Source organism: Elephas maximus, chromosome 15, assembly GCF_024166365.1.
Source record: "Elephas maximus indicus isolate mEleMax1 chromosome 15, mEleMax1 primary haplotype, whole genome shotgun sequence".
Taxonomy (NCBI): Eukaryota; Metazoa; Chordata; class Mammalia; order Proboscidea; family Elephantidae; genus Elephas; species Elephas maximus.
Window position 1 is genome coordinate 73,506,373 of NC_064833.1, and position 26,080 is coordinate 73,532,452.

The window sequence follows — 26,080 nt, forward strand, 5'->3', positions numbered from 1 at the left end:
CTTCCTTATGCTTTTGCATTGCAGAAATAGAAAGACACACTGTAAAGGAGTATAGTAAATTATCAAAAATGACTTCTGTAGCACAAAGATTGAGTTAAATCCTCCCTTGGAATCTAACTATTCCAACCTATGGGAAACTCTTCTATCTCTAAACTGACATTACGTATACTGTCTATATCACACTTAATGGTTCGCATCTTGGTGGGTTTAAATGATCTTCCTAAGAAAGTCACGATGTCTTTAGGGCTAAAATGATTTCACTTTCCATTTTTCTTCTATAAGACTTTATGTAATGGCATGCGTGATAGGAGGAGTCATATTTAAAACTTAATAAACAGTGGACGGTTGGTTGACAAAGCGGGGCACCTGCTCAAATAGTGTACTAAATTTGATATTTAGTGTTCACAAGCACATATATATGATCCCAGTGGGCTCATTTGCTACGAAATAATGCTCATTTGTTATCTAAAAGAACATGTTTTCAATATTACAGTGCCATGACCACAAAGTATACTATTTGTCATTTTCTTTTAGACATTCCTTCAAGAACAAAATAACATGTGGAAGCACTGAGCTTCACAAGATATTGTCTATCATTTTTAAAAATCAACATTCTCTGGTGGATTGGTGACAAATTGGATCCATACTATTCTCAGTAATAAATCCTTACAAATGTATGGACAGTTTCCCAATATTTACGAAAAACACAATTCAAGAGCTTATACAAGAGAAATGCTGATTTAAACATACCACACGAAGTTAAGATTAAGAAACATTTTCCACCAACCGGTCTGTCTCTGCTTGGTAGAACGTGGCATCCCACTCATGTTTTACATAAAAATGAAAGAAGTTTTTCCACTTTAAGTAAATTTGGAAAATCCAAATCACACATTATATACACAAATCTGTGGAAAGCTCTGTAAGGTTACAAATTCCTGGGAGGCAACTCTGGAGCCCCAGTTGAGAGCACGCCTCAACAGTTTGCCTGTGATCCCCCCAAGGAGTGACCTTTCGGCTTTACGGCGTCATTCTCTAGATTTCTCACTGGGATACTCAACGTCAGCGGTGTGCTGATAAAAGTTTAGCAACCGGCTCACCAGGGAAGATTTGAGGCTCTTATTTGTAGTATTCAGAGAAGTTGAGGAAAGATTAGATCACTTAACATAGACGCTATTGTCCATAAAGGAACGGAATTGCTGTTAAGATTCTCCCCATACTTTCAGCCACTTGGAGTCTATTAGTCTGGGACTACAACTAAATTGAAACATAGAACTTTATTCTTTCATCATGTAATCTGGAGGAAGTTCATTCCAATAGCATTGTGGGTATATACTTGAATTCATCTGAGGGAGATTTTTTAGAAGTTCATTTGCATTAGAATTCACACATACAAATATTTTGCATTTTGTAAATCTCAATTCAATATAAATTTACTAATAATTTCAGGAAGCAATGTCCTAACAAAACAATTTACATCTCTCTTCTAACCTCTATTTTGTATCTCTTTGAATTTAGAGTTTCGAAGGTTTTTTGTTTGTTTGTTTCTGTTATTTTGTTTTAGCCTCGGCAAATATTTCTCCAAGTAATTCCGTTTTTTTTTTTTTTTAATAACTCTTGGCAAATCCATACTTCAAATAAATTCTGATCCACAGTTTAGGAAGGTGATTGCAGTTTAAGCCTCTAACCCCTGAATACAATTTGGTGGGCAAGAGCTTTAACTTTCTATTGAGTCCCTGTATTAAACCACTTCACACGACCTACATTTTTCTATTAAGGCTCACCAAGTATTAAGTCCTTTAGCCTTTGTGGTATGTTCAAGCACCGGGGGTAGCTGGTCTACTTGGTCCTTAAAGCAATCTAAAAATAATAATCCTTCTCTGAATCTTGTTGCTGTCCTGGCAGTCAACTCTAATCCTTTCCTCCAATATTAGAACATCGTTCTGCTTGAAATACCATGTAATTGAAATTACAAGCTCTGTATGCTTCCTGGCAGTAGGCCAGAACATTTGAAATCAGCGTAGAGTAAGCATATATTGAGCTAGGAACTGTCATGTTACAATATGGGATAAATTACGATCATTGTTTCAGTTTACCCAGGGATCCACTAGAATTAAGTGTGTTGTGAATTTTCTAAAACACTGAGGATGCCAGTAACAGAATCCCTTTCCAGGGTCTTCTGCCTTCTCTAATAATGAGGCTTCGGTTTGCTATTCTTTTGTGCGTGGGGCTTTCTAGCTAGCACGTGCTTAAGTTTTTTGGAACAATATAACACAGTAGAAAATCCACAGGCTTGGGAGTAAAAGAGAATTAGTTTTTTTTTTTTTTTTTGTACATCAGATGAAGGTATACAGAACAAACTGGTTTCTCACTGAACAGTTAATACACATATTTTTATGACATTGGTTAACAACCCCATGATGTGTCAACACTCTCCTTTCTTGACCTTGGGTTCCCTGTTATCAGCTTTCCTGTCCCCTCCTGCCTTCTAGTCCTTGCTGCTGGGTTGTTGTGCCCCTTTAGTATCATTCTGTTTTATGGGCCTGTCTAATCTGGCTGAAAGGTGAACCTCTGGAGTGACTTCGTGACTGAGCTAAAAGAGTGTTCAGGGGCCATATTCTCGGGTTTCTCCAATCTCTGTCAGGCCAGTAAGTCTGGACTTCTTTTGTGAGTTAGAATTTTGTCTCACATTTTTCTCCTGCACTGTTTGGGACCCTCTATTGTGATCCCTGTCAGAGCAAGAATTACTCTTGATTCCCAGTTCTGGCATTTATTATTTCTGTGACTATGGATATGTTACCTCGTACAGACTCTATTTCTGAACATGAAAAATGGGGATAATAAAACCTGCACAAATGTTTTGCATTTGACTACTAACCTAAATGTTGGTGGTCCAAAACCACCCAGTCGTGCCATGGAAAAAAGGCCTGGCAATCTACTTCTCACAAAGGAAACTCCGTATCTATTAAATAGTCACTTCCAATTCTCCTGTTTCCCCATCCTTTGGCAACTACTAATCTGCTTTCTGTCTTTCTATTTGTCTATTCTGGATATTTCATGTAAATGGAACCATACAATATGTGGCCTTTGGTGTTGGACGACTTTCACTTAACATAATGCTTTCAATGGCCATCCATGTTTTAGCACACATCAGTACTTCATTCTTTTTTATGCCTAAATAATATCCCATTGTATGGATACATCACATTTTGTTTGTCTATTCATCAGTTGATGGATATTGGGTTATTTCTATCTTTTGGCCATTGTGAATAGTGCTGCTATGGACATTTGTGTAAAGTTTTGTTTGAACACCTTTTTTCGATTCTTTTGGGTATGTTCTTAGGAATGGAACTGCTGAGTCATAAGGTAATTCTCTGTTGAACAGCTTTAATTTTTGTGCCCTTAAAAGTTGCGTAAGATTAGTTTAAAAAGTTAAATATAAAACCACCATATGACCCAGCAATTCTACTTCTATGAATCTCCCAAGAGAAATAAAACCATATGTTCACACAAAGACTTGCATGTGATTCTTCATAGCAGCATTACTGATAATAGGCCAAAATGTCCACAGACTCATAAATAGATAGACAAGATATCACATGTCCATACAATGGAATATCGCTATTTATCTATAAAAAGGAATAAACTACTGGTCATGGTATAACATGGATGCATCTTTAAGGTTCATCTTAGGAATAAAAGAAGATAGAATGTTGGATAGATAGGTTACGTCAAGTGTCAAAGCCCTCAGTGACCAAGGAGTATGAGTAAGTAGGAAATTAACACAGCATCAGATAACGTGAAACTCAGAGGATGGAGAATTTTTATTTAAGAGTTGAAAAATAATGGCCAGAAACTAGGATAAACACACTTGTAACTGCAGTATGAAAGAAATGAGAACATTTACATGAAAGGCTGAGTGATCATGAAATGCCTAGGAAATTATTAGGTCACAATGAGTCAAGCTGACTTGATGACAACCAAAAATAACAACAAAAGATGGTAAACGGAGGCAGCAATAGGTTGAAGATATGGAGCACATTATTTTCCATGGGACAAGAGTTCAAAACTAGACAGTTTTAAGGGCACAGTGACTTAGGGAGTCCTCGCCAGGCCTGTATTAGAAGGAAGGGCATGAATTTGTCTCTGTGTACTGAAATGTCCAACCAGTTCCTACTCCCAACCTGAATAAAATTAAACTCCTTTATTCATGGTCTGCTGACATAATGGCCACAATGATAATAAGATCGCATTATATTTGAAGATATTATTAAGAGCTACTCCTACGTATCCACAAAACAAAATTTCTAAGGAGATTGAAGGCTACAGAATGGAAATTATTTTTTGACTCATGTTGAACTCAGTCCTATAACTCCCAGCCTAGGCAGGAGACTCCCACAAACCGGGAAACTCCTAAGACAGAGCTGCAGTTTTAAGTGCAATTAAGAGGGTTGTAATGTTATGTTGGAAATGCACCTTTATGTTGTATTTAGAACAACAAAATGTTTTCAGACTGAAATTCCTTCTTTCAGCTCACTCCAACAAGCATTTATTGAGCATCTCCTCTTCCTAGCACTGTGCTAAAAAAGGTGCTGAATATTTTGAGGTGAATATGATTCATTATGATATAAATTCTATTTTCTATTTTATCATTTTATTGGTTAAACTATTCTAGTGTTGATAATCACAGAATTCACATCATAGAGATCTCTGGATTTACACCAAACATGGGCAAAATAATTTGGTTGCTGATTTTGTGAGCTACCCTGTTAGCTATGTGCTAAAATTCAGAAGGGCACTCAGAACAAGCCCACAGGAATTCTAGTTCTATGTGACCTGAGGCAATTTACTCTCTCTGATCTTCTTTCCACGTCTTTAAAAAGAGGATAACAATGATAGTTCTTGAAATAGTACAAAAGTATTTCATAAACTGAAATGCACATATAAATGTTAGTCATCGATTTGCAGAATATCGGCCACAGATATGTGTAAAGACAAAGTTTGTCTTGTTATGGTCTATTTTACTGACTGTACACAAACATGCCAGAAGTCAGTTATATGTTTGACATTTGCACATCATGGTTAAACAAAGACTTGAAAACCACAGACAAAATGAATACATCACACTTGAATTTCCAATACACAAGAGATGATTTACTTTTTTTTGTTTGTTTTCCTTTTATGTCAACAGCTGTATGAAAAAGTCACTGGTCTAAGAAGTGGAGAACATCAGTCTTCTGGTGTCCAGTAGGAAACCAGTCAACAGTGGAATAAGGAGGCTTCCCTAAATGTTACAGGGGTATTTGTTAAACTAAAGTCATGAACTAACTCCATTCAGTAGAATCAGCCTCCCAGGACAGCACATAAATAATAGGACAGTCTCACAAAAGTAGAGAAAAGTCGAAATTTGATGTTCTTAAAATTTGGGTGAGGAGTAATATAGTTAACATTTAATGTTCATTAAAAATAAAGGTGATAGTATTGGCTAGAGTCAATTCCCTAGTTAAAAAAAAAAAAAAAAAACTTCCTTAATGTCATAGACTGAATTGTGCCCCCTCCCCCCAAATATGTATTGAAGTCCTGGCCCCTATACTTGAGGATGTGATCCTGTTTGGAAATAGAGTTTTCTTTTTTTGGATTAATTAGTTCATAACCGAGTAGGGTGGGCCCTAAACCTAATGGCTTCTGAGTTACAAAAAAAGCAGAATAGACACAGAGACACACACAAAGGAAGATAGATACCAAGGAGCACCAAGGATTTCTGGCAGTCACCAGAAGCTAGGAGAGAAACCCAGAGAAGGAATTGACATGGCTGAGACCCTGACTTGGACTTTTGGCCTCCAGAACTGTGAGAAAGTAAATTTCTACTCTTTAAAGCCACTCATTTTTTGTGTTTCTATTATGGCAGCATTAGGTAACTAAAGGAGCCCTGGTGGTGCAGTGGCTAAGAGCTCAGGTGCTAACCATAAGGTTGGCTGTTCAAATCCACCAGCTGTTCCTTGGAAACCCTATGGGGCAATTCTACCTGTCCTTATAAAGTTGTTACAAGTCAGCATCGACTTGACAGCAATGGGTTTGGGTCTTTTTGGTTTTTAGGTAACTAAGACACTTATGGATTTCTAACAATTCTCTTTCTTCATGACTTACAGTACTTACGTTGTTTACTTTTTCTTTACCTATATTTCCAGCTGAGGAGTAATTAAAAGATTCAGGCAAATATTTAATTAAATCTCTAAGGATTGAATTCATCAGACATACTTGCAAATAATTTAAAGAACAAGAAATTCTAACAGTGGCCTTCTATATCTGATTTTGTCCATCTTGAAAATGTTGAATAATCTTTTGTTTAACATTGGATACATTTAATTGTCATTTCACCAACATAAACATGATTTGCTAGGGTCTTAAAGCCATTCAGAATCTCTAATAAAGTCTAGGAGAGTTGCTAGACTTTCCCAAATATTATTCCCCTTCTACACATCTATCAATATTGATAACAGGGAATCTCAAGAGGAGGACCTATGTCCCCTGGAGGGGCTCATATTCCACCATCCCCCAGTGAGAATCCCTGGCTGGATAGTCACGTGAACAAATAAGTTCAAAGAGAATGGTGTAGATGTGGTAAGACGGTGAGCATGACTGCCTTGACATGGGACTGAAGCACGAGGAGGGATTTAGGATGGTTCCCAGCACCTGGGTTAGGTAATCGAGAGAAAGCTAAAGGAAGAAGATGCTGCTGGGGTGGGGGTGGTTGGCTGGAAGAGAGAGATGACAGAGAATGGGGCTGGAGATGGAAGACATGTTGGGCAAGGAAGACTGCAAGCAAAATCAGAGTCAGGGAGTGTTCATTCATCCTACCATTTACCAGAAATGAAATCTAGTGAGGCAACTTCACTAAAACATTGATTTCCCCCAAGTTGATCCATGACTTGGCCTCAAGTGGCATGGGCACAGGAACAGACAAGTATAGGGAAAAGGCATCCCTGGAAGAGGTCAAAGATTTGCACTTCCAAGGTCTGAGTACTGTTTGGCTCTAATTTTCCTATCCTTAGGCTGCAGGTCCCTCAGGCTGGGATATGCTTGTCACCTCCTTCTTGAAGTATAGACACTACATGGCTATTTCTCAACTTCTGTGGCCTTCCAGTAAAGGTGTCTGCTAATTCTTGGTTACTTTTCCTTGACTTCATTTGAAGGTGATAAACCCTTTATATTTCTATTTTGATAAAGTGGTAATTCCAGGAGAAAATTCATGTCCTTTTTACAGAACGTCTGCTTTCTTCTGATAGAATGCAAATACTTTTTAAATAAACAAACAAAACAAAGCATGAGCAAAACTTAAAAAGGAAATGACAAGTTCCAGAAATTCAGATTTAAGTAAAATAAATAGAGACATCTGATTCACGATTCTTAGGAATCGTGAATGCCTTTTGATAGTTTGGACATCATGGGGAGATAATCACTTATCAATTATTTAACTTCCCTTTTTCCTAAGAAACTTTTGCTATTTCTGAATCAAGATTTCCCAATACACTAAACAAAATAACTGGAAATTAAGATTGGAATCCTGTTTCTAACTTATGAGATCCTTGTGACTATTATTCAAGCTTTGTTTCCGAAACTTTGCTAAAATCACTAGGTAAAATGCTTTCTATAGAAGCAAATTAAATTATGTACAGAAACTGACAAGTAGGTTCCTGCTTTCTGACAAATGATCCACCAAGCTTCTCTCGAAAGATCAAAACCTTAAATCTGTATTAAAAAAATTTCATATAAGAAGTCTTGTTTTACAGTAGTGATAAAGAATAGCTAGTTAATGTATGATGGCTAAAGTCTTTGATTTTGCAAAAGAAGAACAAAAGAGATGTAAAGCTACAATAACTAAAACAGAACGAACATCCAAGTCATCGAAGGTTAACTCTGCACTGCTCAGTTGGTAGAATGGTTAATGAACAGGGCCTAGAGCTGGAATACCTAGGTATGATCCAAACCCTGGCTCCTTGATTTATGAGCTCAAGCACACAAGGTAAATTATTTCGTCTCCCTAAGTCTTAGCTTCCCCATCTATAAATTGTGGAGAATTAAGATCTGTTGGCAAAGAAAAAGGAATTATGTTTGTAAACTACCTGGCAAAAGTTCAGAATTCAATCAATGTTAGTTGTGACATTACCATGCACAGTTTATTCAGATTAAAAAGGTACAAACTAATAGGAAAGGATGGCTTGTCTTAGACAAATTTCATTTGAAAATATGTTGAATTTATTCTTTACCTCACAAGGACCACCAAAACAAACTCAAAATTTATTAAAGAAGTAAGTGGAAAATGTAAAAAACTTTCAGGCAAATATTTTTCTGATATTAAGAAGGAAAAACTATATATAAAAGGAATGAAAGAAATCAGAAAGAGAACAGTATGGCTTCTGTATGATACAAACTATCGTAAACAACATTAAAAGGCAGATGAAAAGTTAATAAAAAATATCTGCCACAAATATGAAATGGAACAAGTTATTATTTTCAATGTATAATGAATCAATAGGAAAACAAACCCCCCCCAATATAATCAACAGCAAAGGAAAAAAAATCCATAGAAAGAAGAATTACACAGGCCTAATAAATACACATTAAAAACTATTCAATGGTAATCAAAGACATTGACCTGTAATAAAGATATACCAGTTTAAGAACCAAAAAATTTCCTTTTTCATTTATCCACATAAGTTGATTTTGTGAACCTTTTGTTTGTTTATACATTTTCAGATAACACATAATTCTGGCAAAAGTGTAGAAGTCTTCTGATAAAAGTGACAAGTGGACTTTCCCAGAATGTATCAAAAGCTTTAAAAAAGTTCATACACTTTGATGCTTTTAGGAATTGAGCCTAAAGAAATAAGTGAGACACCAGTAATGATTCTGGGACAAAGCTGTTCTCCAAAGCATTATTTATAAGCACCAAATATCAGAAATAACCTAAATCAGTCTTTCCCACCCCCTCTCACAACAAAACCAAGATAGAAAACAATACTATTCTCTATGGGATCTGGAATAGCTTGTTTGCACCAGAGTAAGACCCTATCCAGTTGCCCAATCCCAGCACACCTATTGCCCTGGTGGCATCTATGGCCATCCATAGGCTGGTATAAACTAGCTGAGGAAATTCAACCTGAAAATCTAACATTAATTCAAATATGGCACCTCTGGTTTGACACTAAAATTAAAGTCTTAATTTTTTTTTTTAAATAATTTTTATTGTGCTTTAAGTGAAAGTATACAAGTCAGTCTGTCACATATAAGCTTATATACACCTTACTCCATACTCTCACTTACTCCCCCTAATGAGTCAGCCCACTCCCTCCTTCCAGTCTCTCCTTTCCTGACAATTTTGCCAGTTTCTAACCCTCTCTACCCTCCTATCTCCCCTCCAGACAGGAGATGCCAGCACAGTCTCAAGTGTCCACCTGATACAAGTAGCTCACTCTTCATCAGCATCTCTCTACAACCCATTGTCCAGTCCCTTCCATGTCTGATGAGTTGTCTTCGGGAATGGTTCCTGTCCTGGGCCAACAGAAGGTTTGGGAACCATGACTGCCGCGATTCTTCAAGTCTCAGTCAGACCATTAAGTATGGTCTTTTTACGAGAATTTGGGGTCTGCATCCCACTGTTCTCCTGCTCCCTCAGGGGTTCTCTGTTGTGCTCCCTGTCAGGGCAGTCATCGGTTGTGGCCAGGCACCATCTACTTCTTCTGGTCTCAGGACGATGTAAGTCTCTGGTTTGTGTGGTCCTTTCTGTCTCTTGGGCTCATAGTTATCGTGTGACCTTGGTGTTCTTCATTCTCCTTTGATCCAGGTGGGTTGAGACCAACTGATGCATCTTAGATGCCCGCTTGTTAGCATTTAAGACCCCAGATGCCACATTTCAAAGTGGGATGCAGAATGTTTTCATAATAGAATTATTTTGCCAATTGTAAAGTCTTAAATTTTAAAAAGATGAGTAATAAGAGGATATTTGGTCTAACAGATACTAAAAAGGCTCCAATAATGGGCAATGCTTAAAATTAAATTTATAAAGAATTTTATGTCCATTAGGCTACATAAAATAAAAATCAGAATGTAAAGTTTTTTTTAAGTCTAGTCCAAAATTTTGATAATGATATGATGTATTAATAGATACAAATTTGAAAAATACAATCAAATATGAAAATTTGTTATCTTTATTCCATGGTATTATACATTTTTACAATAATACTATTTTATTAGAATAGAAAAAAATTAAAGAAAACTAAAACATAGATAATACGATGTTCAGCCAAAATGTAGTTTAAAAATATTTTGCAAATCTAAAAAACGGATGTTAACATTGTATTAACATTTGAAAATCTTTTAAAAGCACAACTCATGAACGACGAAAATAAGTTCAATTTCTTAAAAAGGAATAGTCATTCAATACGAACCAACAGTCAACATCCTTTCAAATATAGTCCTTAAAATAAATTTTTCCCAAATGCACTTTTAAAATATTAATGTATCATTCTAGGTCAACATTATGGCAGGAATATATAGTATCTTTGCAGGCTGAGACTCAAACTTTGTATGCGACCTCTTTTTATAATAGACTCAAACTTTATATGTGACCTCTTTTTATAACAGACTCGAACTTTATATGTGACCTCTTTTTATAATAGACTCAAACTTTATATGTGACCTCTTTTTATAGTAGAAAAAAAAAATTAGTCTCGATTAATGTGGTTGAAAAGTGAAAGAAGTCCAAAATGTTCGAGCTTCTGTAGGAAAGCATTTTGTATCCAATATTTGATATAATCTGTGTATTTATTCTGCTTTGTTGAAGAAGATGAACATGTAAGGAAAAACTCTTTTGTAGGGTTCTTAATGTTTTTCTCTCACTATAGTGCTAAAAAATTAATGTAATGTGCTTCACACACAAATAGTCAATTTCAGCACACCCCTGCACAGTCCAAAATCAGAGACATAGGACTTTGACTTCACTACACAAACATAATCCACACTGCTCTTCTTTCTCTTCAGCCTATTGATAGGCTAATCCAACTAAATTTGCAGTGGCTGACAATCATTTTAGTAAAGAATTAGCAATAACTTCAAAAACCTGAAAATGTCAAAACACACCTTTTCTTTTGCCCAACATAGTTTTAAGAATGAATAGTCTCATCATAAATTGGGATCTCAGACATTAATAGCATGCAAAGGTATGCCTTCTTGAGTAACATTTGATAGAAATCGATTGTACTCGCTCTGTGTAAATGCGTCTCAGGCCACTCTTCCTTCCCATTACCTTAAAAATAAAATGCAGAATGTATCTGATTGCAAGAAATACTGTCATAATTGTACTAATGTAAAATGGACGAAATCCTGTAAGGAGATTTATTCATTAGAAAAGCCACACTCAGTGGAGAAATATTTATTATGCCATAATTTTATCATCTTAAGCTATTTTTCTATGCAAATATGACATTTAAAAGTTACAGAAAAATATCTTTGCATAGGTTTGAGCACATATTTCCATCCTTAATACGTTACAAATCAACAAACCTAAAATGTCAAAAGGAAAAATCTCACTAGACTCCAAAATTTGGTTAGATAACTTGCCTACTTTAGCACTTAGTTTTAAGGAGTTTTACTGGCATCTTAGGCCTAAGAGTGACAAAAGCCAAGCAAAATTCCACAGGCTAGATGGAAAAACAAATGGTAGAAACCTTTACCATTGAGCAAAATGTGTACTAACTGCTGTTCTTTAGCAAATTCATAGTTATAATTAGCTGCTAGCCATTTGTCAACACTATCTTTCAAGAGACAAAATTCACCATAATTTCCTGTTTCTATTTTTTTTTTTTTTGGTGAGGTGATAATGAACTTTAACTTTTTTTTTCTTTTTCATTTTGCAAGAGTACCAGCTGAAGTGTGTTTAGTCTTAATTCCCTAAATGCTAGCTGTGTGCCTATATATTTCCATGTTAGAAATGTAATTCACGAAAAATTGCAGCTTATTCATTAACCTAGCCCTTCGACATTACTCCTATTGATTAAATACTGAATTTAATTTACATAGACTCATAAACACTTTAAATACATGCCACAATTTACATACCATAAAATTATACTTGGATATGGAAAAGAATTTCGAAGATTTTTATTGGAAGCATTTCAAATGTCAAGTTGGGAGGATAATGAAATGAAACAGACAAAATTTTTGTTGGGTATGTGTAGGGAGGAGCAATATTAACAAGAAACAAGTAAAAGCGAGGGTATCAAAATTCATAGTGAAAGAAATACTTCATTAAAAAGCTCTTCCTCTCCCATATTTTATACTGGAAAGCTATAGGTTCATTTTTTTTTTAATTACGTTTGTTGTCAAAGCTAAGTGATCATTTTATTTCTTTCAAACATGTTGATATTCTTCTGTATGCCTAAGAGAGATGAGGTGAAGATCTGGTTAAGAAAAAATGGGAAAAGAGGAATAAATCTCCAAGAGGATGCCACTACTTGGCCTGAAAATAGGATGCCCATTTCTGGAGTTGAGAAATAAAAGGAATTTGTGCAACCTGTACACTGTGGAGCTGCTAGGATTTGAGTGGATTATAAAATTTTCTTTATGTCTCAACAATCAATGCTCATTGTGTGTAGTGGAATTTCTCTTTTAACACAATTTCTAAAAGCTCCCAGGATTTATTATAAGAGGATTCTACTGTGCTAATTAACACTCAGACAGGGGTTAGAGTCTTTGCTGATCTATATACCGCAATGGTTGAACCAAACTCAACTCAACTAAAATAAAACCTGAAGAAAAGCCAATTCACCTAATTCTTTCCAGTAAAATAAAATTCATTTACGAACAATGTCCTTCCCATCCAGAGCTCTTCTGAAGGGCATCAGGTGTATGTGTTATTGCAGGTACACACATACATGTTTATCTTCATATTTTCCAATTACAGTTATAATCAAAAAGTATTACATTTATATCTAACCTGAGTTCCTACTTTTATAAGTTCATATCCATGGGTTTTCGGGAACATGTACCACCCTGTGGGCAATTCCAACTTCAGAAAATCAAGTACAAACTTCATTATTTGTAGGTACAGTAGAAAGAATCAGGCAAGAGTGACAAAAAGCAAGCCACTTGTCCCTTGAGCATCAACCAGCCACCAAAGGGCAGGGCTCACTATATCTTTGTGTTCTTCAAGTTACTGCTCTATAGGGTTTCCAAGGAGCGGCTGGTGGGTTTGAACTGCCAACCTTTTGGATAGCAGGCGAATGCTTAACCATGGAGCCACCAGGGCTCCTCAAGTTTCCTAGTAGCCAAAGAAGGTGCAGATGAACCATATAAACAAGATGAGTTATTTATCAATCAACAAAGCACAATACTCAACAAGCTTAAAAGTAATCAAAGCTTAGCCCAATCTGTTAAGTAGATTATTTAATGATTCCAGAATTACCTCTTTTTGATCAAGTTTGCCATGGGGATTTTTTTTTTTTTGGCATTTCTTCTCAGTAACCTCCCAACTCCAGGATCCTTTTTTTGTCACATGGCCTGTTTTCTCAGGCACCTCCAAATGTGAAGGACCCAAACAAGACTAGTCTCTTAGGCTCCAAAATTATTGATTTCTTACCCTCAAAACAATCTACCTGTTTTACCATCTAATCCTTCAATTTTGTTTTTTAACCTACTTAATCTAATGAATAATGAATGCTATGTTTGGAATTGCCTGTTGGTAATGGCCTAATTTTTTTCAACCCTATATTACATCGGTGGCTTCGGTGGCTTAATAAAAAGTTGCAAATAAATAATAATTGCATGGACCCTGACAAATTCTATGAAAGACAATTTGAGTGCTAAAAATGACTTTTAGTGCTGCCGTACAGATAATCTAGGTCCCTGGGTGGTGCAAATGGTTAACAAGCTTGGCGGCTAATGGAAAGGTTGGCAGTTCAATTTCACCCAGAGGTACCTCAGAAGAAAGGTCTGGTTATCTACTTCCAAAAAATCACCCAATGAAAATCCTACGAAGCACAGTTCTACTCTGACACACACGGGGCGTCTATGAATCAGAATCCACTCAACAGCAGCTGTTTTCTTTTTTTCTTTTAACATGTGACCTAGGACCAATCACAAGATCTTTTGGAAACTCAATATGCTCATCTAAAAATTAGAGGATTACTTCATAGAAGAGGTGTCTAGGCTCAGAGGCCAATGATATTAAGTATGTGAAAATGCTTAATAATTAAAAATTGCTATACAAATATGTGATATTACTATTACTCATATCATTCTTGACGGTTTCACTTATATCCCCAAATACAGAAAACTCTTCAGAAGGAAAATATCCTAAAGATAAGATAACTTTTAGTAACCTCTGGGCTTTTTTGTTGTTGTTATTGCTAAGAATATACACAACAAAACACACACCAATTCAACAATTTCTACGTGCATCATTTAGTGACGTTGATTACATTCTTTGAGTTGTGCAGCTATTCTCACCCTCCTTTTCTGAGTTGTTCCTCCACCATTAACATAAATTCACTGCCCCTGAAGGTTCCTATCTAAATCTTTCAAGTTGCTATTGTCTATTTGATCCCATATAGATAGTTCTTAAAAGAGCATAATGCTCAAGGCAGACATTTTTTACTAAACTACTGTTTGGCTTTAAGAAGACTTCAGAGAATATTTTTGGTTTAGGGTTTAAAGATTAACTCAGGGCAATAGTTTCAGAAGTTCATCCAACCTTCATGCCTCCAAGAAGTCTGGAGTCCATTAGAATTTGAAATTCTGTCACACATTTTCCCCCTTTTGATCAGGATTCTTCTATGGAATAGGTGGCAGTTGTTCATGGAGGCAATTATCAACTCACTCCATAACCTCCTTCTATTCCTGATGCTCCTTCTTTCTCTGTTACTCCAGGTGAACAAAGACCAATTGTTGTGCCTTGGATGGCTGCTTGCAAGCTTTTAAGACCTCAGGGACTACACAGGGAACTAGGAGGTAGAACAGAACTACTAGACATTTTACTAGGCCAATTAACTGGGATGTTTCACTAAACCATGACCCTAAACCTCCAAACCAAGAAACCAAATCCCATGAGGTTTTGGTTATACATAAGCAGCCTCAGAAGCTACTCTTTATGTTTGTTTTTTGTTGTTGTTGTAAATATATCTACCACACAACTTTTGCCAATTCAACTTTTTATAGGTGTACAACTTATTGACAGCAATTACAATAATTGGCTATGTGACCCTACCTTTAATCAATGAGATATTTCTGTCACCATTAACCCCTCCCTCCTTTTCCTCTCCTTCTCACCCCTGGTGACCACTAATAAACTTTGTTCTCTATACATTTGCCTTTTGTTGTCTTTTTATATAAATGAGGTCATACAATATTTGTCCTTTTGCAATTGACTTATTTCACTCAGCATAACATCTTCCAGCTCCATCCATATTGTAGCATGTATCAAGACTTCATTTCTCCTACTGGCTGAGTAGTATGCCATTGTATGTATGTACCACATTTTGTTTATCCATTCATCTGTTGATGGGTATTGATGTTGTTTCCACCTTTTGGCTATTGTGAATAGTGCTGCAATGAACACTGGTGTACAAATCTCTGTGTGTGTCTCTGCTTTCAAGTCTTTTGGGTACATAGACTTGAAAGAGGAGTAGAAATTCTGGGTCATATGATAGTTTTTTAAAATTTTTTGGAGAAACTGCCACACTTGTTTTCCACAACAACTGTACCATTTCACATTCCCACCAGCAATAGGTAAGAGTTCTAATTTCCCCACAACCTCGGCAATATTTGTTGTTTTCAGTTTTATTAAATCTTTCCCTGTAAGAGTCCTTCTTATATTTTGCCTTCTACTTGAAGTAAGTAATGACTACCCATTATATAAAGTCTAATTGGAGTAACCTTATAATAAACTGGTACCGACCAGTGAGTAAAATCAGTAAGAAATTTCCAAAGGGAAAAAGAAAATGTCAGTAAGATATTGAATGTCAAGTGTCTTTCTTAATTATCTTTTCATCCTTTTTTTATGACCACGTGTTTGTTTAATACTTCTAAAACAAAGTTGAATTTTTAAGATTAAGGAAGCCAAAGGAATTGTGAGGTTTAAAAATCATTGATAGTAAGTCTTTATGGTTGATTGATCTAAAAAAGTCACACATTGTATTCATAAAGCTGAAAGCTCATAATCAACACCTGATGCTTGGTATTTTCTTCTTAATATTTTCTTTTTGTTGGTTCATTTTTTAATAAACGGATTTACCTAACAAATCCAGCTTTAATCTGCACAGGCTGTAGATATGCTAAGAGGCATTCCAAAGCACAGAAGGAGAAAGGGGAGAGGGAAATTCCAGAAGAATGACTTGCTTATTTGGAAGAGGATAAAAATCTAAATCTAAACGTTGCATTTACCTCACTTGAATACTCAAAAAATATTCACAAAATATTTCAAGAACAAGTTAAGCCACTGGGAGAAAAGTTTCCCAGAGTCTGTTACCCACTTATTAATATCTAATCCCCAACATGGAAAGTTAGCAAATAGAGACAGCATGTGTTGAAACTAATCTGAATGGCTTTCAGCAATTGTGGCATGTTTATATTTTTGCAGGATATGACTCAAAATTTCCTTTGAATTATTTTGCATTTCTTACAGTAATAGAGAAAAAAATTTCTGTTTTGTTCTAATTCTCCAGCAATATTTAGATAAAGGCACAATTTTCTTCCTGATTTACCATAAATATTATTCCAAAAAATATTGCAGAAGTACACTTTGGTAATTTGCATCTAAAATATCATCATTCTCACATAATTAATTTTTTAAATGCCATGTTCTTTTTTCATAAGAAAAGCAGCTACCATCTAAAAATTGTTTTGTGTCTAGGGTTTTTCTGGGTAGGGCCTATTGTTTGCTCATTTACCTGTGTAATGTTTATGTATCACATATTTTTAGAAAGATTTGAATGGTTAATATGGTATTAAATAGAACAGGAGAATTTTCAAGAATTCAAAATCTAATGAATGGTAATTGAAAACAAGTAAAATTGGCCTAGAACAAATTCTTGCCATGGGTAAGCACCATGTGGACACTGGGGAAAGAAAGCAAAAATCTTTAAGAGCCAGTTTGAAATCACTCAGAAGAAGTTAGATCAAATAATGCTCATTTCTTTTATTCTTTGAATTATTAGGTATTATCAAGTAAGCCAAATACTATGAGATGGATATATATTGATTTTAGGAAGTGATTAGAAAATAATCTAATATCTTTTTAGTCACGAGGAAAGGAATTCGTAGCTGGTAAAACAAACATTTGTAAAAAGTGATGAATGACAGAGTATCACAATCTGAATGACAACATCCCTTTATCTTCGTGACAAAGGGATCTTCAGTATGGAGACATACTGAAGTTTATAAATGGCAGAAAGTAAGTAGATGAAACACTAGTTTATAATCCAAAAATAATATTTATACAAAGCACATATCCCCTTATATGCTCCGATACGGGATCATTATTTGGAACACAGTTGTGGCATAACCCACAATTTAGAGGGGACTTGGCAACCAGGAATATGTTCAGCGAAAGTATCAAGAGTACTGAAATCTTTAAAGACTACACAATGTAAAAATTTGTTGAAAGAATGGATTGCGTCTTGGCTGAAAAACTTAAGTCTTAGATGGGACATGCTAAAAGATTCTGACAGCTGAAGATCAGCTAAGTAGAAGATGGATTAGACTGAGGCTATTAGTCTAGGAGTAGAACTAAAACCAATGGCTACAAGTGGTTGTGAGGAATGAAGGAAAATGTTGAACAAGTAGAAATAAATTTTTTTAAAAAGGAGCAAAAAAATAATACAAATATCAAGGATGTTGTACAAGGGGAATTGACTAGTGCTCAACTCCTGGCCTCATTGTTCTTTTAGTGTGGGTGCCTTGGTCTAGTCCAGTTACTAAGCGTCTCTGAGTTTCTATCTTCTTATCTATAAAATGGACATTCCTGACTGAATGGGAGTGGGACAACTTCTCAGAATAGTCAGGTAAGGAGAGGACAGACTGAACTAGATGGCAACCATAGTTCTTTCTATTTCTAAGGTTGTATCATTGATGACATATAAGAAAATACAATATTTTTCATCTCATGGTCAAGAATTATTGCAAACTAAATTCCTTCATTCACCATATATTTATTGTGTGCCTAGACCTGGTGGTCCAGTGGTTAAGAACTTGGCTGCTAAACAAAAAGGCTGTCAGTTCAAATCCACCAGTTGCTCCTCGGAAACTCTATGGGACAGTTCTGCTCTGTCTTATAGGGTCACTATGAGTCGACATCGACACGATAGCAGCAGGTTTGTTTTTTTTGTACGGTGTGTAGGCACTTGTATAGGGCTACAGGAGGGAAAAATGGGACAGAAATTCTTGCCCTCATAAACCTTATCTCTTTCATGATCATGGTACATATAGCAACTACCTACATTTTCCAGCTCTTTGGTTTACTGGGAAGTGCCTTTCCCACTTACACTGCATGTTGCTGCAAGGCACAGACCTGTATAACTTTTCAAATGGAAGAAATGGGTATGTGCTGCAAATTATTTTATTTTATTCTTTTTTACAGGATTTTATATAAGGTGGTGTTGAATCAATATTTTTGGTATGAAGAATATAGACTTTGATAAAAAGTTTTTGGTACACATATGTACCACTCAACTCAGGTGGGTGGAATTTCTGGTACACATATGTACCTTGGGATTCTGAGGGTAGGAATGGTGGGATAAGGCAAGAAAAGAATCCATGGTACCTACCAAAAATACAAACACACTCAATGATTCAGTACGTATTCCATTAATGAAAACACACAGCATCAACAAAAAATTCAAAGCAGAAGACAACTGGGTATTGAAAGGGTTATATTGTGGTGAAAGCAGATAAGCAATAAAGAAAATAAATAAGTAAATTATATGGTACCGTGGAAGGTGATAAATATTATATAGAAAAATAAAGGAAAACGTGAGATTTTAAATAAGGTCAGGAAAGCTTCAATTACAGAGTGACATTAGTTTTTTTTAAATTAAATTTCATTAAGTTCATCAGAAAGTGTGGTACCCTCAAACAAATCCTATGATCAAAATAATGTTCTACATAAGAGCCATCATGCAAGTAGACATATGCACACCCAAAAGGTCAGCAGTCTGAATTCACCAGGCATTCCCTAGAAACCCTATGGGGCAGTTCTACTCTGTCCTATAGGGTCACTATGTGTTGGAATTGACTCATTGGCAATGGGTTTGGTTTTTTGGCTTACACCCATGTTCAAGGCAGCATTATTCACAATGGCAAAAAGCTGGAAACTACCTAAGTGCTCAACAAGAGATGAATGGATAAACCATGCAACATACACACAATAGAATACTATGCTACAATAAAGAACAATGATGAATCTGTGAAACATCTCACAACTTGGATGCATCTGGGGGGCATTATGCTGAGTGAAATAAGTCAATCACAAAAGGACAAATGCTGCATGAAGCCACAATTATAAAAACTCATGAAAAGGTTTATACACAGAAAGAAACAATCTTTGATGGTTATGAGGGAGGGCAGGGGAGGGGTGGGAAAGGAAAAACACTAACTAAACAATAGTTAAGTGGTAACTTTGATGAAGGGTAAAACACTACAAGATACTAGGGAAGTCAGCACAACTTGACCAAGGCAAAGTCATAGACTCTTCATAAAAAAAAAAAATTTTTTTTTTTTTACTCTTCATAGGCACATCCAAACTCCCTGAGCGACCGAATTACTGGGCTGAGGGCTGGGGACCATGGTCTCAGGGGACATCTAGCTCAATTGGCATAACATAGTTTATAAAGAAAATGTTCTACATCCTACTTTGGTGAGTAGCATCTGGGATCTTAAAAGCTTGTGAGTGGCCATCTAAGATATTCCATTGATCCCACCCTGTCTGGAGCAAGGGAGAATGAAGAAAACCAAAGACACAAGGGAAAGATTAGTCCAAAGGACTAACGGACCACAACTACCACAGCCGCCACCAGACTGAGTCCAGCACAACTAGACAGTGCCCGGCTACCACCACTGACTGCTCTGACAGGATCACAGTAGAGGGTCCGAAACAGAGCGGGAGAAAAATATAGAAAATTCAAACTTGTAAAAAAAGACCAGACTTACTGGTCTGATAGAGACTGGAGAAGCCTCAAGAGTATGGCCCCTGGACACCCTTTTAACTCAGTACTAAAGTCACTCCTCAGGTTCACCCTTCGGTCAAAAAATTAGACAGGCCCATAAAACAAACAATAATATCCGTAGCTCAACTATATGAGACCAAATGGGCATTACCCCCCCCCCACCCAGGGGCAAGGACAAGAAGACAAGAGGGGACAGGAAAGCTAGATGAATGGAAATGGGGAACGCCAGGTCGAGAAGGGGAGAGTGTTGACACATCGCAAGGTTGGCAACCAATGTCACAAATCTATATGTGTATTAATTGTTTAATAAGAAACTAATTTCCTCTGTAAACCTTTATGTAAAGCACAATAAAATAAAATAAAAACATTCTAAATAGTGTGATTTAATGAGAGATTGTAGTGGTATGTGAACCCAGTCCATCCATATTTAGGATAACTCAAGGTTGCATTAATGTTTAAGCGCAATGTTTAAGTAATCGGCTGCTAAAGGAAAGGTCTGCTGTTTGAACTCACCAGCAGCCAGAAAACACACAGCTATCTGTGCCCATAGAGATAACAGCCTAGGAAACCCTATGGGGAAGTTCTACCCTTTCATATAGCGTTGCTATCAGTTGAAATCAACTGGATACCAAACAATAACAATAAGATTGCATTATTAATTGGGTTGGGTTTCTAGCAACTTGGTGTATTTTATAAACTTTATGTTTAGAATTTATACACACACAGAAACATTTCCATTTTTATATCTTTTTTAACATTACATTACATTTAAAAATATTTAACCTTATGGTTTTCCCCTAGTATGTGCCATTGAAGAGATATAGTTTAACAAAAATATTACAAGGACTTCACAACTTAAAATAGCATGCTTAAGTCATATGTAAGCTTCCAGGATAGGCAAAACATTTATTTTCCTATAAAAATATATATAGTTGAACACACAATACAGGAGAGGTCAGCACAACTGGACTAAACCAAAAGCAAAGAGGTTGCCTGAATAAACCGAATGCTTCGAAGGCCAGAGTAGCAGGGGCAGGCGTTTGGGGACCATGGTTTCAGGGGACGTCTAGGTCAATTGGCATAATAAAATCTATTGAGAAAACCTTCTGCATTCCACTTTGGTGAGTGGCGCTTGGGTCTTAAACACTAGCAAGCGGCCATCTAAGATGCATCAGTTGCTCTCAACCCACCTGGAGCAAAGGAGAATGAAGAACACCAAAGACACAACGTAATTATGAGCCCAAGAGACAGAAAGGGCCACATAAACCAGAGACTACATCAGCCTGAGACCAGAAGAATTAGACGGTGACCAGCTACAATCAATGACTACCCTGACAGGGAACAGAACAGAGAACCCCTAGGGAGCAGGAGAACAGTGGGATGCAGACCTCATATGCTAGTAAAAAGACCAGACTTAATGGTCTGACTGAGACTAGAAGGGACCCGGAGGTCATGGTCCCCAGACCTTCTGTTAGCCCAAGACTGGAACCATTCCCAAAGCCAACTCTTCAGACAGGGATTGGATTGGACTATATGATAGAAAATAATACTGGTAGACACATGACACTATGCGGGTAGCTCCTGTCTGGAGGGGAGATGAGAAGGCAGCGGGGGACAGAAACTGGCTGAATGGAATAGGGTGGAGAAAAGGAGTGTGCTGTTTCATTAGGGGGAGAGCAAGTAGAAATATATAGCAAGGTGTATATAAAATTTTTGTATGGGAGACTGACTTGATTTGTAAACTTTCACTTAAAGCACAATAAAAATTTTAAAAAGTATGTATAGTTGAACTTATTAAAGTCTAAAAGGGCAGCTCAATCTTTTAGAATGTCCATATGTACAAGTAAAGCATGTAATAACACAAGAAGTTAGCTTTCTCCACCTTCTTCAAGCCTTCTTCCCCAGTTGCTGAAAAGAAAACGGTTAGTACAATCTCGCTATATACATAATGGAGTTGGCCACCTACTGATAAAAGCTCACTGTAGATATTTTAAAATATTCTTTAATTTAAAGAATGTTGTTTTCTATTCTTTCTTTCTGTATTTTCCTATTAGTAATATACATTAGTTTTAGAGATAAAAAACAAATGCAAATACTTACATGTCCTGTTAATTTAGATGCTTTCTCAAATTCTTCACCTTCCTCCATTAGGGCCTCTTCAGTTCCAGGTAATGAATCTATTTTTATAAAAAGAATGAATAAATTATAGTTATATATTAATTCTCTGATATATAATTTAATTCTCTGATATTTAAACCAATATCTGAACTTAATATGAGAATATTGAAGTGACTGAACTGTTTCTTGAAAAATCATAGACTGTGAGTTAAAATGAAGTATATTAAAAAAACCTATTGCCGTCGAGTCAATTCTGACTCATAGCGGCCCTATTGGACAGAGTAGAACTGTCCCATAGGGTTTCCAAGGAGAGCCTGATGGATTCGAACTGCCAACCCTTTGGTTAGCAGTTGTAGCTCTTAACCACTACGTCACCAGGGTTTCCAAATGAAGTATAGAGTGATATTTATTTAGTTTAAAGACAATTTATGAAAAACGTCTTATTGTTGTTGTCGTTGTGTCGACTCTGTCTCATGGCAGCCCCACATACAATGGAACAAAACATGGCCCTGTCCTGTGCCATATTCACAATCACTGGTAAGCTCCAGTCCATTGTGGCCACTGTGTATTTTGAGTGCCTTCCAAAGAAGGGGCTCATCTGACCTTCCAGGACTATATTGGACAATCCTGTGTTGTGATCCGTAGGTTTTCACTGGCTAATTTTCAGAAGTAGATGACCAGGTCTTTCTTCCTAGTCTGTCTTAGTCTGGGAGCACTGCTGAAACCTGTCCACCATCAGTGATCCTGCTGGTATTTGAAAAACCAGTGGCATAGCTTCCATCATCATAGCAACACGCATGCCACCACACTATGACAAGCTGACAGATGAGCGGTGGATGAAAAACGTTAAGTATTCCTAATCTAGAAGGGTAAATTGCTAATTTAGAAGGGGTACAGTGAAGTCAGGAATATACAGGAGCTGCAGTTATCTTTCTTTTGGCATATTATCCAGCTAGTTGTTGAAAATTTAATAGCATTTTTCTCCTTTAAAATTTTATATTTGTTGTTTTAACGATCTAATTTTTTTTTTTTGACTACATAATTTCAGTACCCTTGTATTCTGTCTTTTAAAAGGGATGGAAAATCCTAAAAAGAGTTCAAGTAAGGATGCATAGTGTTAATTGGTGGTAGATTTTCCATTTTAATGTGTCAAGCAAGAAGCTGTGATTACTTAGCCTGAATAGATTGAAGGGTGGGTGAGTGATGACTTTCAAATATATCAGTAAAATGATGGCAATTCCTTCTATATGTCTGCTGAGTTAAATTAATTATAACAACAGTCATCCCCATGGGTTATAAAGAATTCTGGGTATTTGGGCATCTAGAAATTCTCTGTATCAGGGATTGTTGTAGTCAAATTCTTTAGCTGAATTTTAACACAATTAAAATAAAAAGTCTGTCAAGAGGAAGGTATTTTAAACCACTGAATACTTTTTAAAATAATTTCTCATTTTTATTAATATTTGAGAGAGCCACATGAATCTCTAAAGAAGATTTTCCTTCAGCTCTATGTACATATGAAGACAGGTTTTTCAGTTGCATAAAACATGTGCCCTGGGAAGAAAATCAAAGCATTAAATCCTTCAGTTCTTAATGGCCACCTGAGACCAGGGAGGCGATGGAAAAGAAAGCTTTGCACAAAGCCACAATCAGAATTGTTTGAATCATGAAGCTCTCTCTGTCCGTGATAATTCAGAATTTTACACTCAAGAAGAAAAGTTACTGAATCTGAGAGCACACAGCTTACCTAAATATAAATATAGATTTTATTTTAGAACATGTTCTGCCTTCTACCGTAAAATCAACTTTGGAAGAACCACATATATTTTCAAATTATAGATAAATCTAAAAATTTTACCTACCATCCTTCAAAACAGACATAGACATTAAAGAGAAGCAAATTCTAGCTGAAAAAAATCGGGAGAGAATCCACTTACAAAGAATACTTAACACCCATCTTTTAAAACCCAGTTGTAAAAGTTACAGATAGCCAGGCTGTGTAAATTAGCATGTAAAACAAACATAATTTAAGTAATTCAAGTCTGAATTCAATTCTACAGGACTGTGCAGCAAATGCTAGTGTAATTTTAGTATTCACTCAGCATTTTTTCTGTTTGTGTGTGTTGAAATTCTTATTTGAGTCAAATTTTGCTTTAATAAATAAATACTATTAAAATGTTCTATTCCACATTTTTCATTCATGATTGAGGCAAGAAAACCCATATTCTTGTGGATTTGATTTTTTTTTTTCTAACACTATACCACAAATAGGAGTCCCTAGGGTTGCTATGAGTCGGAATTGACCCAACGGCAATGGATTTTTTTTTTTTTTTTGGTTAGGTGGTGCAAACAGTTAATGCTAGGCCACTAACCAAAACGTTGGATGTTTGATTCCACCCAGAGGCATCCTGGAAGAAAGTCCTGCTAATCTACTTCCCAAAAAATCAGTCATTGAAAACCCTATGGAGCCCAGCTCTAGAGTGACACACAAGGTCACTATGAGTCAAAATTGACTAGAGGGCAACTGGTTTTTTATAAATGGTTTCTCAAGTTCCTCTCAGTGAGTAGTTTATGTTTTTGAAAAAGGGTTGCCACTCTGGTTTATTATGTACGTACATATGTATTCATTCATTCATTTAATTTGTATATTTGTATATTCATTTATTCAGCAAATACTGTATGCCAGGCATGTTCCTAGGTGTTTTCAAAATAATGTTGAAGAAGATTATTTTCTATGAACTTTTCTCCCATGGAATTTACTTGAACATTTCTACAGTACTAATTTTTTTTTTTTAACAAAAATGAGTTTTTATAAAGGGAAAGTACTGGTAACTTTTTATGGTCTTATATTTTGTTGTTGTTTGGGTTGAGTTCTTCCAGGTTATACGTGCCATTTCCAGTGAGATCTATAATATGGTAAAGCCCATTCAATTTAGGGTAGAGGGACAACTGTGAAGTTCTGCCAGAATATTTGAGGAGTCACATGTCTGATCATATTGAAAGCTATTAAGTTGAATAAACCTGAAACCCATTGCCATTGAGTCGATTCTGACTCATAGCGACCCTACAGGACAGAGTAGAACTGCCCCATACGGTTTCCAAGGAGTGCATGGTGAATTCGAACTGCCAACCTTATGGCTAGCAGCTGTAGCACTTAACCATTACACCACCAAGGTTTCCCTGCTGAATTGTTCAAATCTAGTAAAAAAAAATCTAGTGGCAGGACACAAATCTAACAAGCTAGGAGAGACAAGAGACCTCATGAAAATAAAGTTCAGTGTTTAATGCTCAAAGAGGTATACTGGATTCTTTTTTAAGCACTGTGAGTACACTGTATTTTAATAATAATTGGTAGGGCAGATATGGTATGTGCAAAATAAGTTGCTCTGTCTACTCCACAGCAATTTATAATATATGTGATTTTTTAAATATAAGTGATTAATTCTTTTTTTTTAATTACACGGGGGAAAATGTCTTTAAATTTGACGAGTATTAGAGAGTTTACCAAGCTTCCTCTTTTTAGAGAAGAAGAAACTGAAGCGTAGAAAGACAAAGTAATTTTGTCAAAGTCTAACACTCTCTTCAACGCTTGGGCTAGAAACCAGCCTCTACGGTTGACTGCTAAGGCTGGAAGGAATCTAGTTGTATCCAACTTCTTCCAGCTGTTATGTTTGCTGTTGCTGCTCATCTCAGAGCACCTTTTTTATTCACAAAATTATACCTATCCATAGAAACATTTATGCTCATTG

General features: G+C 36.1%; 1 protein-coding gene across 1 annotated transcript in view; it reads right to left on the minus strand.

The window, feature by feature from the left end:
- The window catches only part of C15H8orf34 (chromosome 15 C8orf34 homolog), a 520,738-nt gene that overhangs the window by 82,340 nt on the left and 412,318 nt on the right, over positions 1 to 26,080 (minus strand). Inside the window, 1 exon segment of the mRNA XM_049853855.1 lies at positions 22,314 to 22,390. Within this exon segment, the coding sequence (XP_049709812.1) occupies positions 22,314 to 22,390 (77 nt within the window).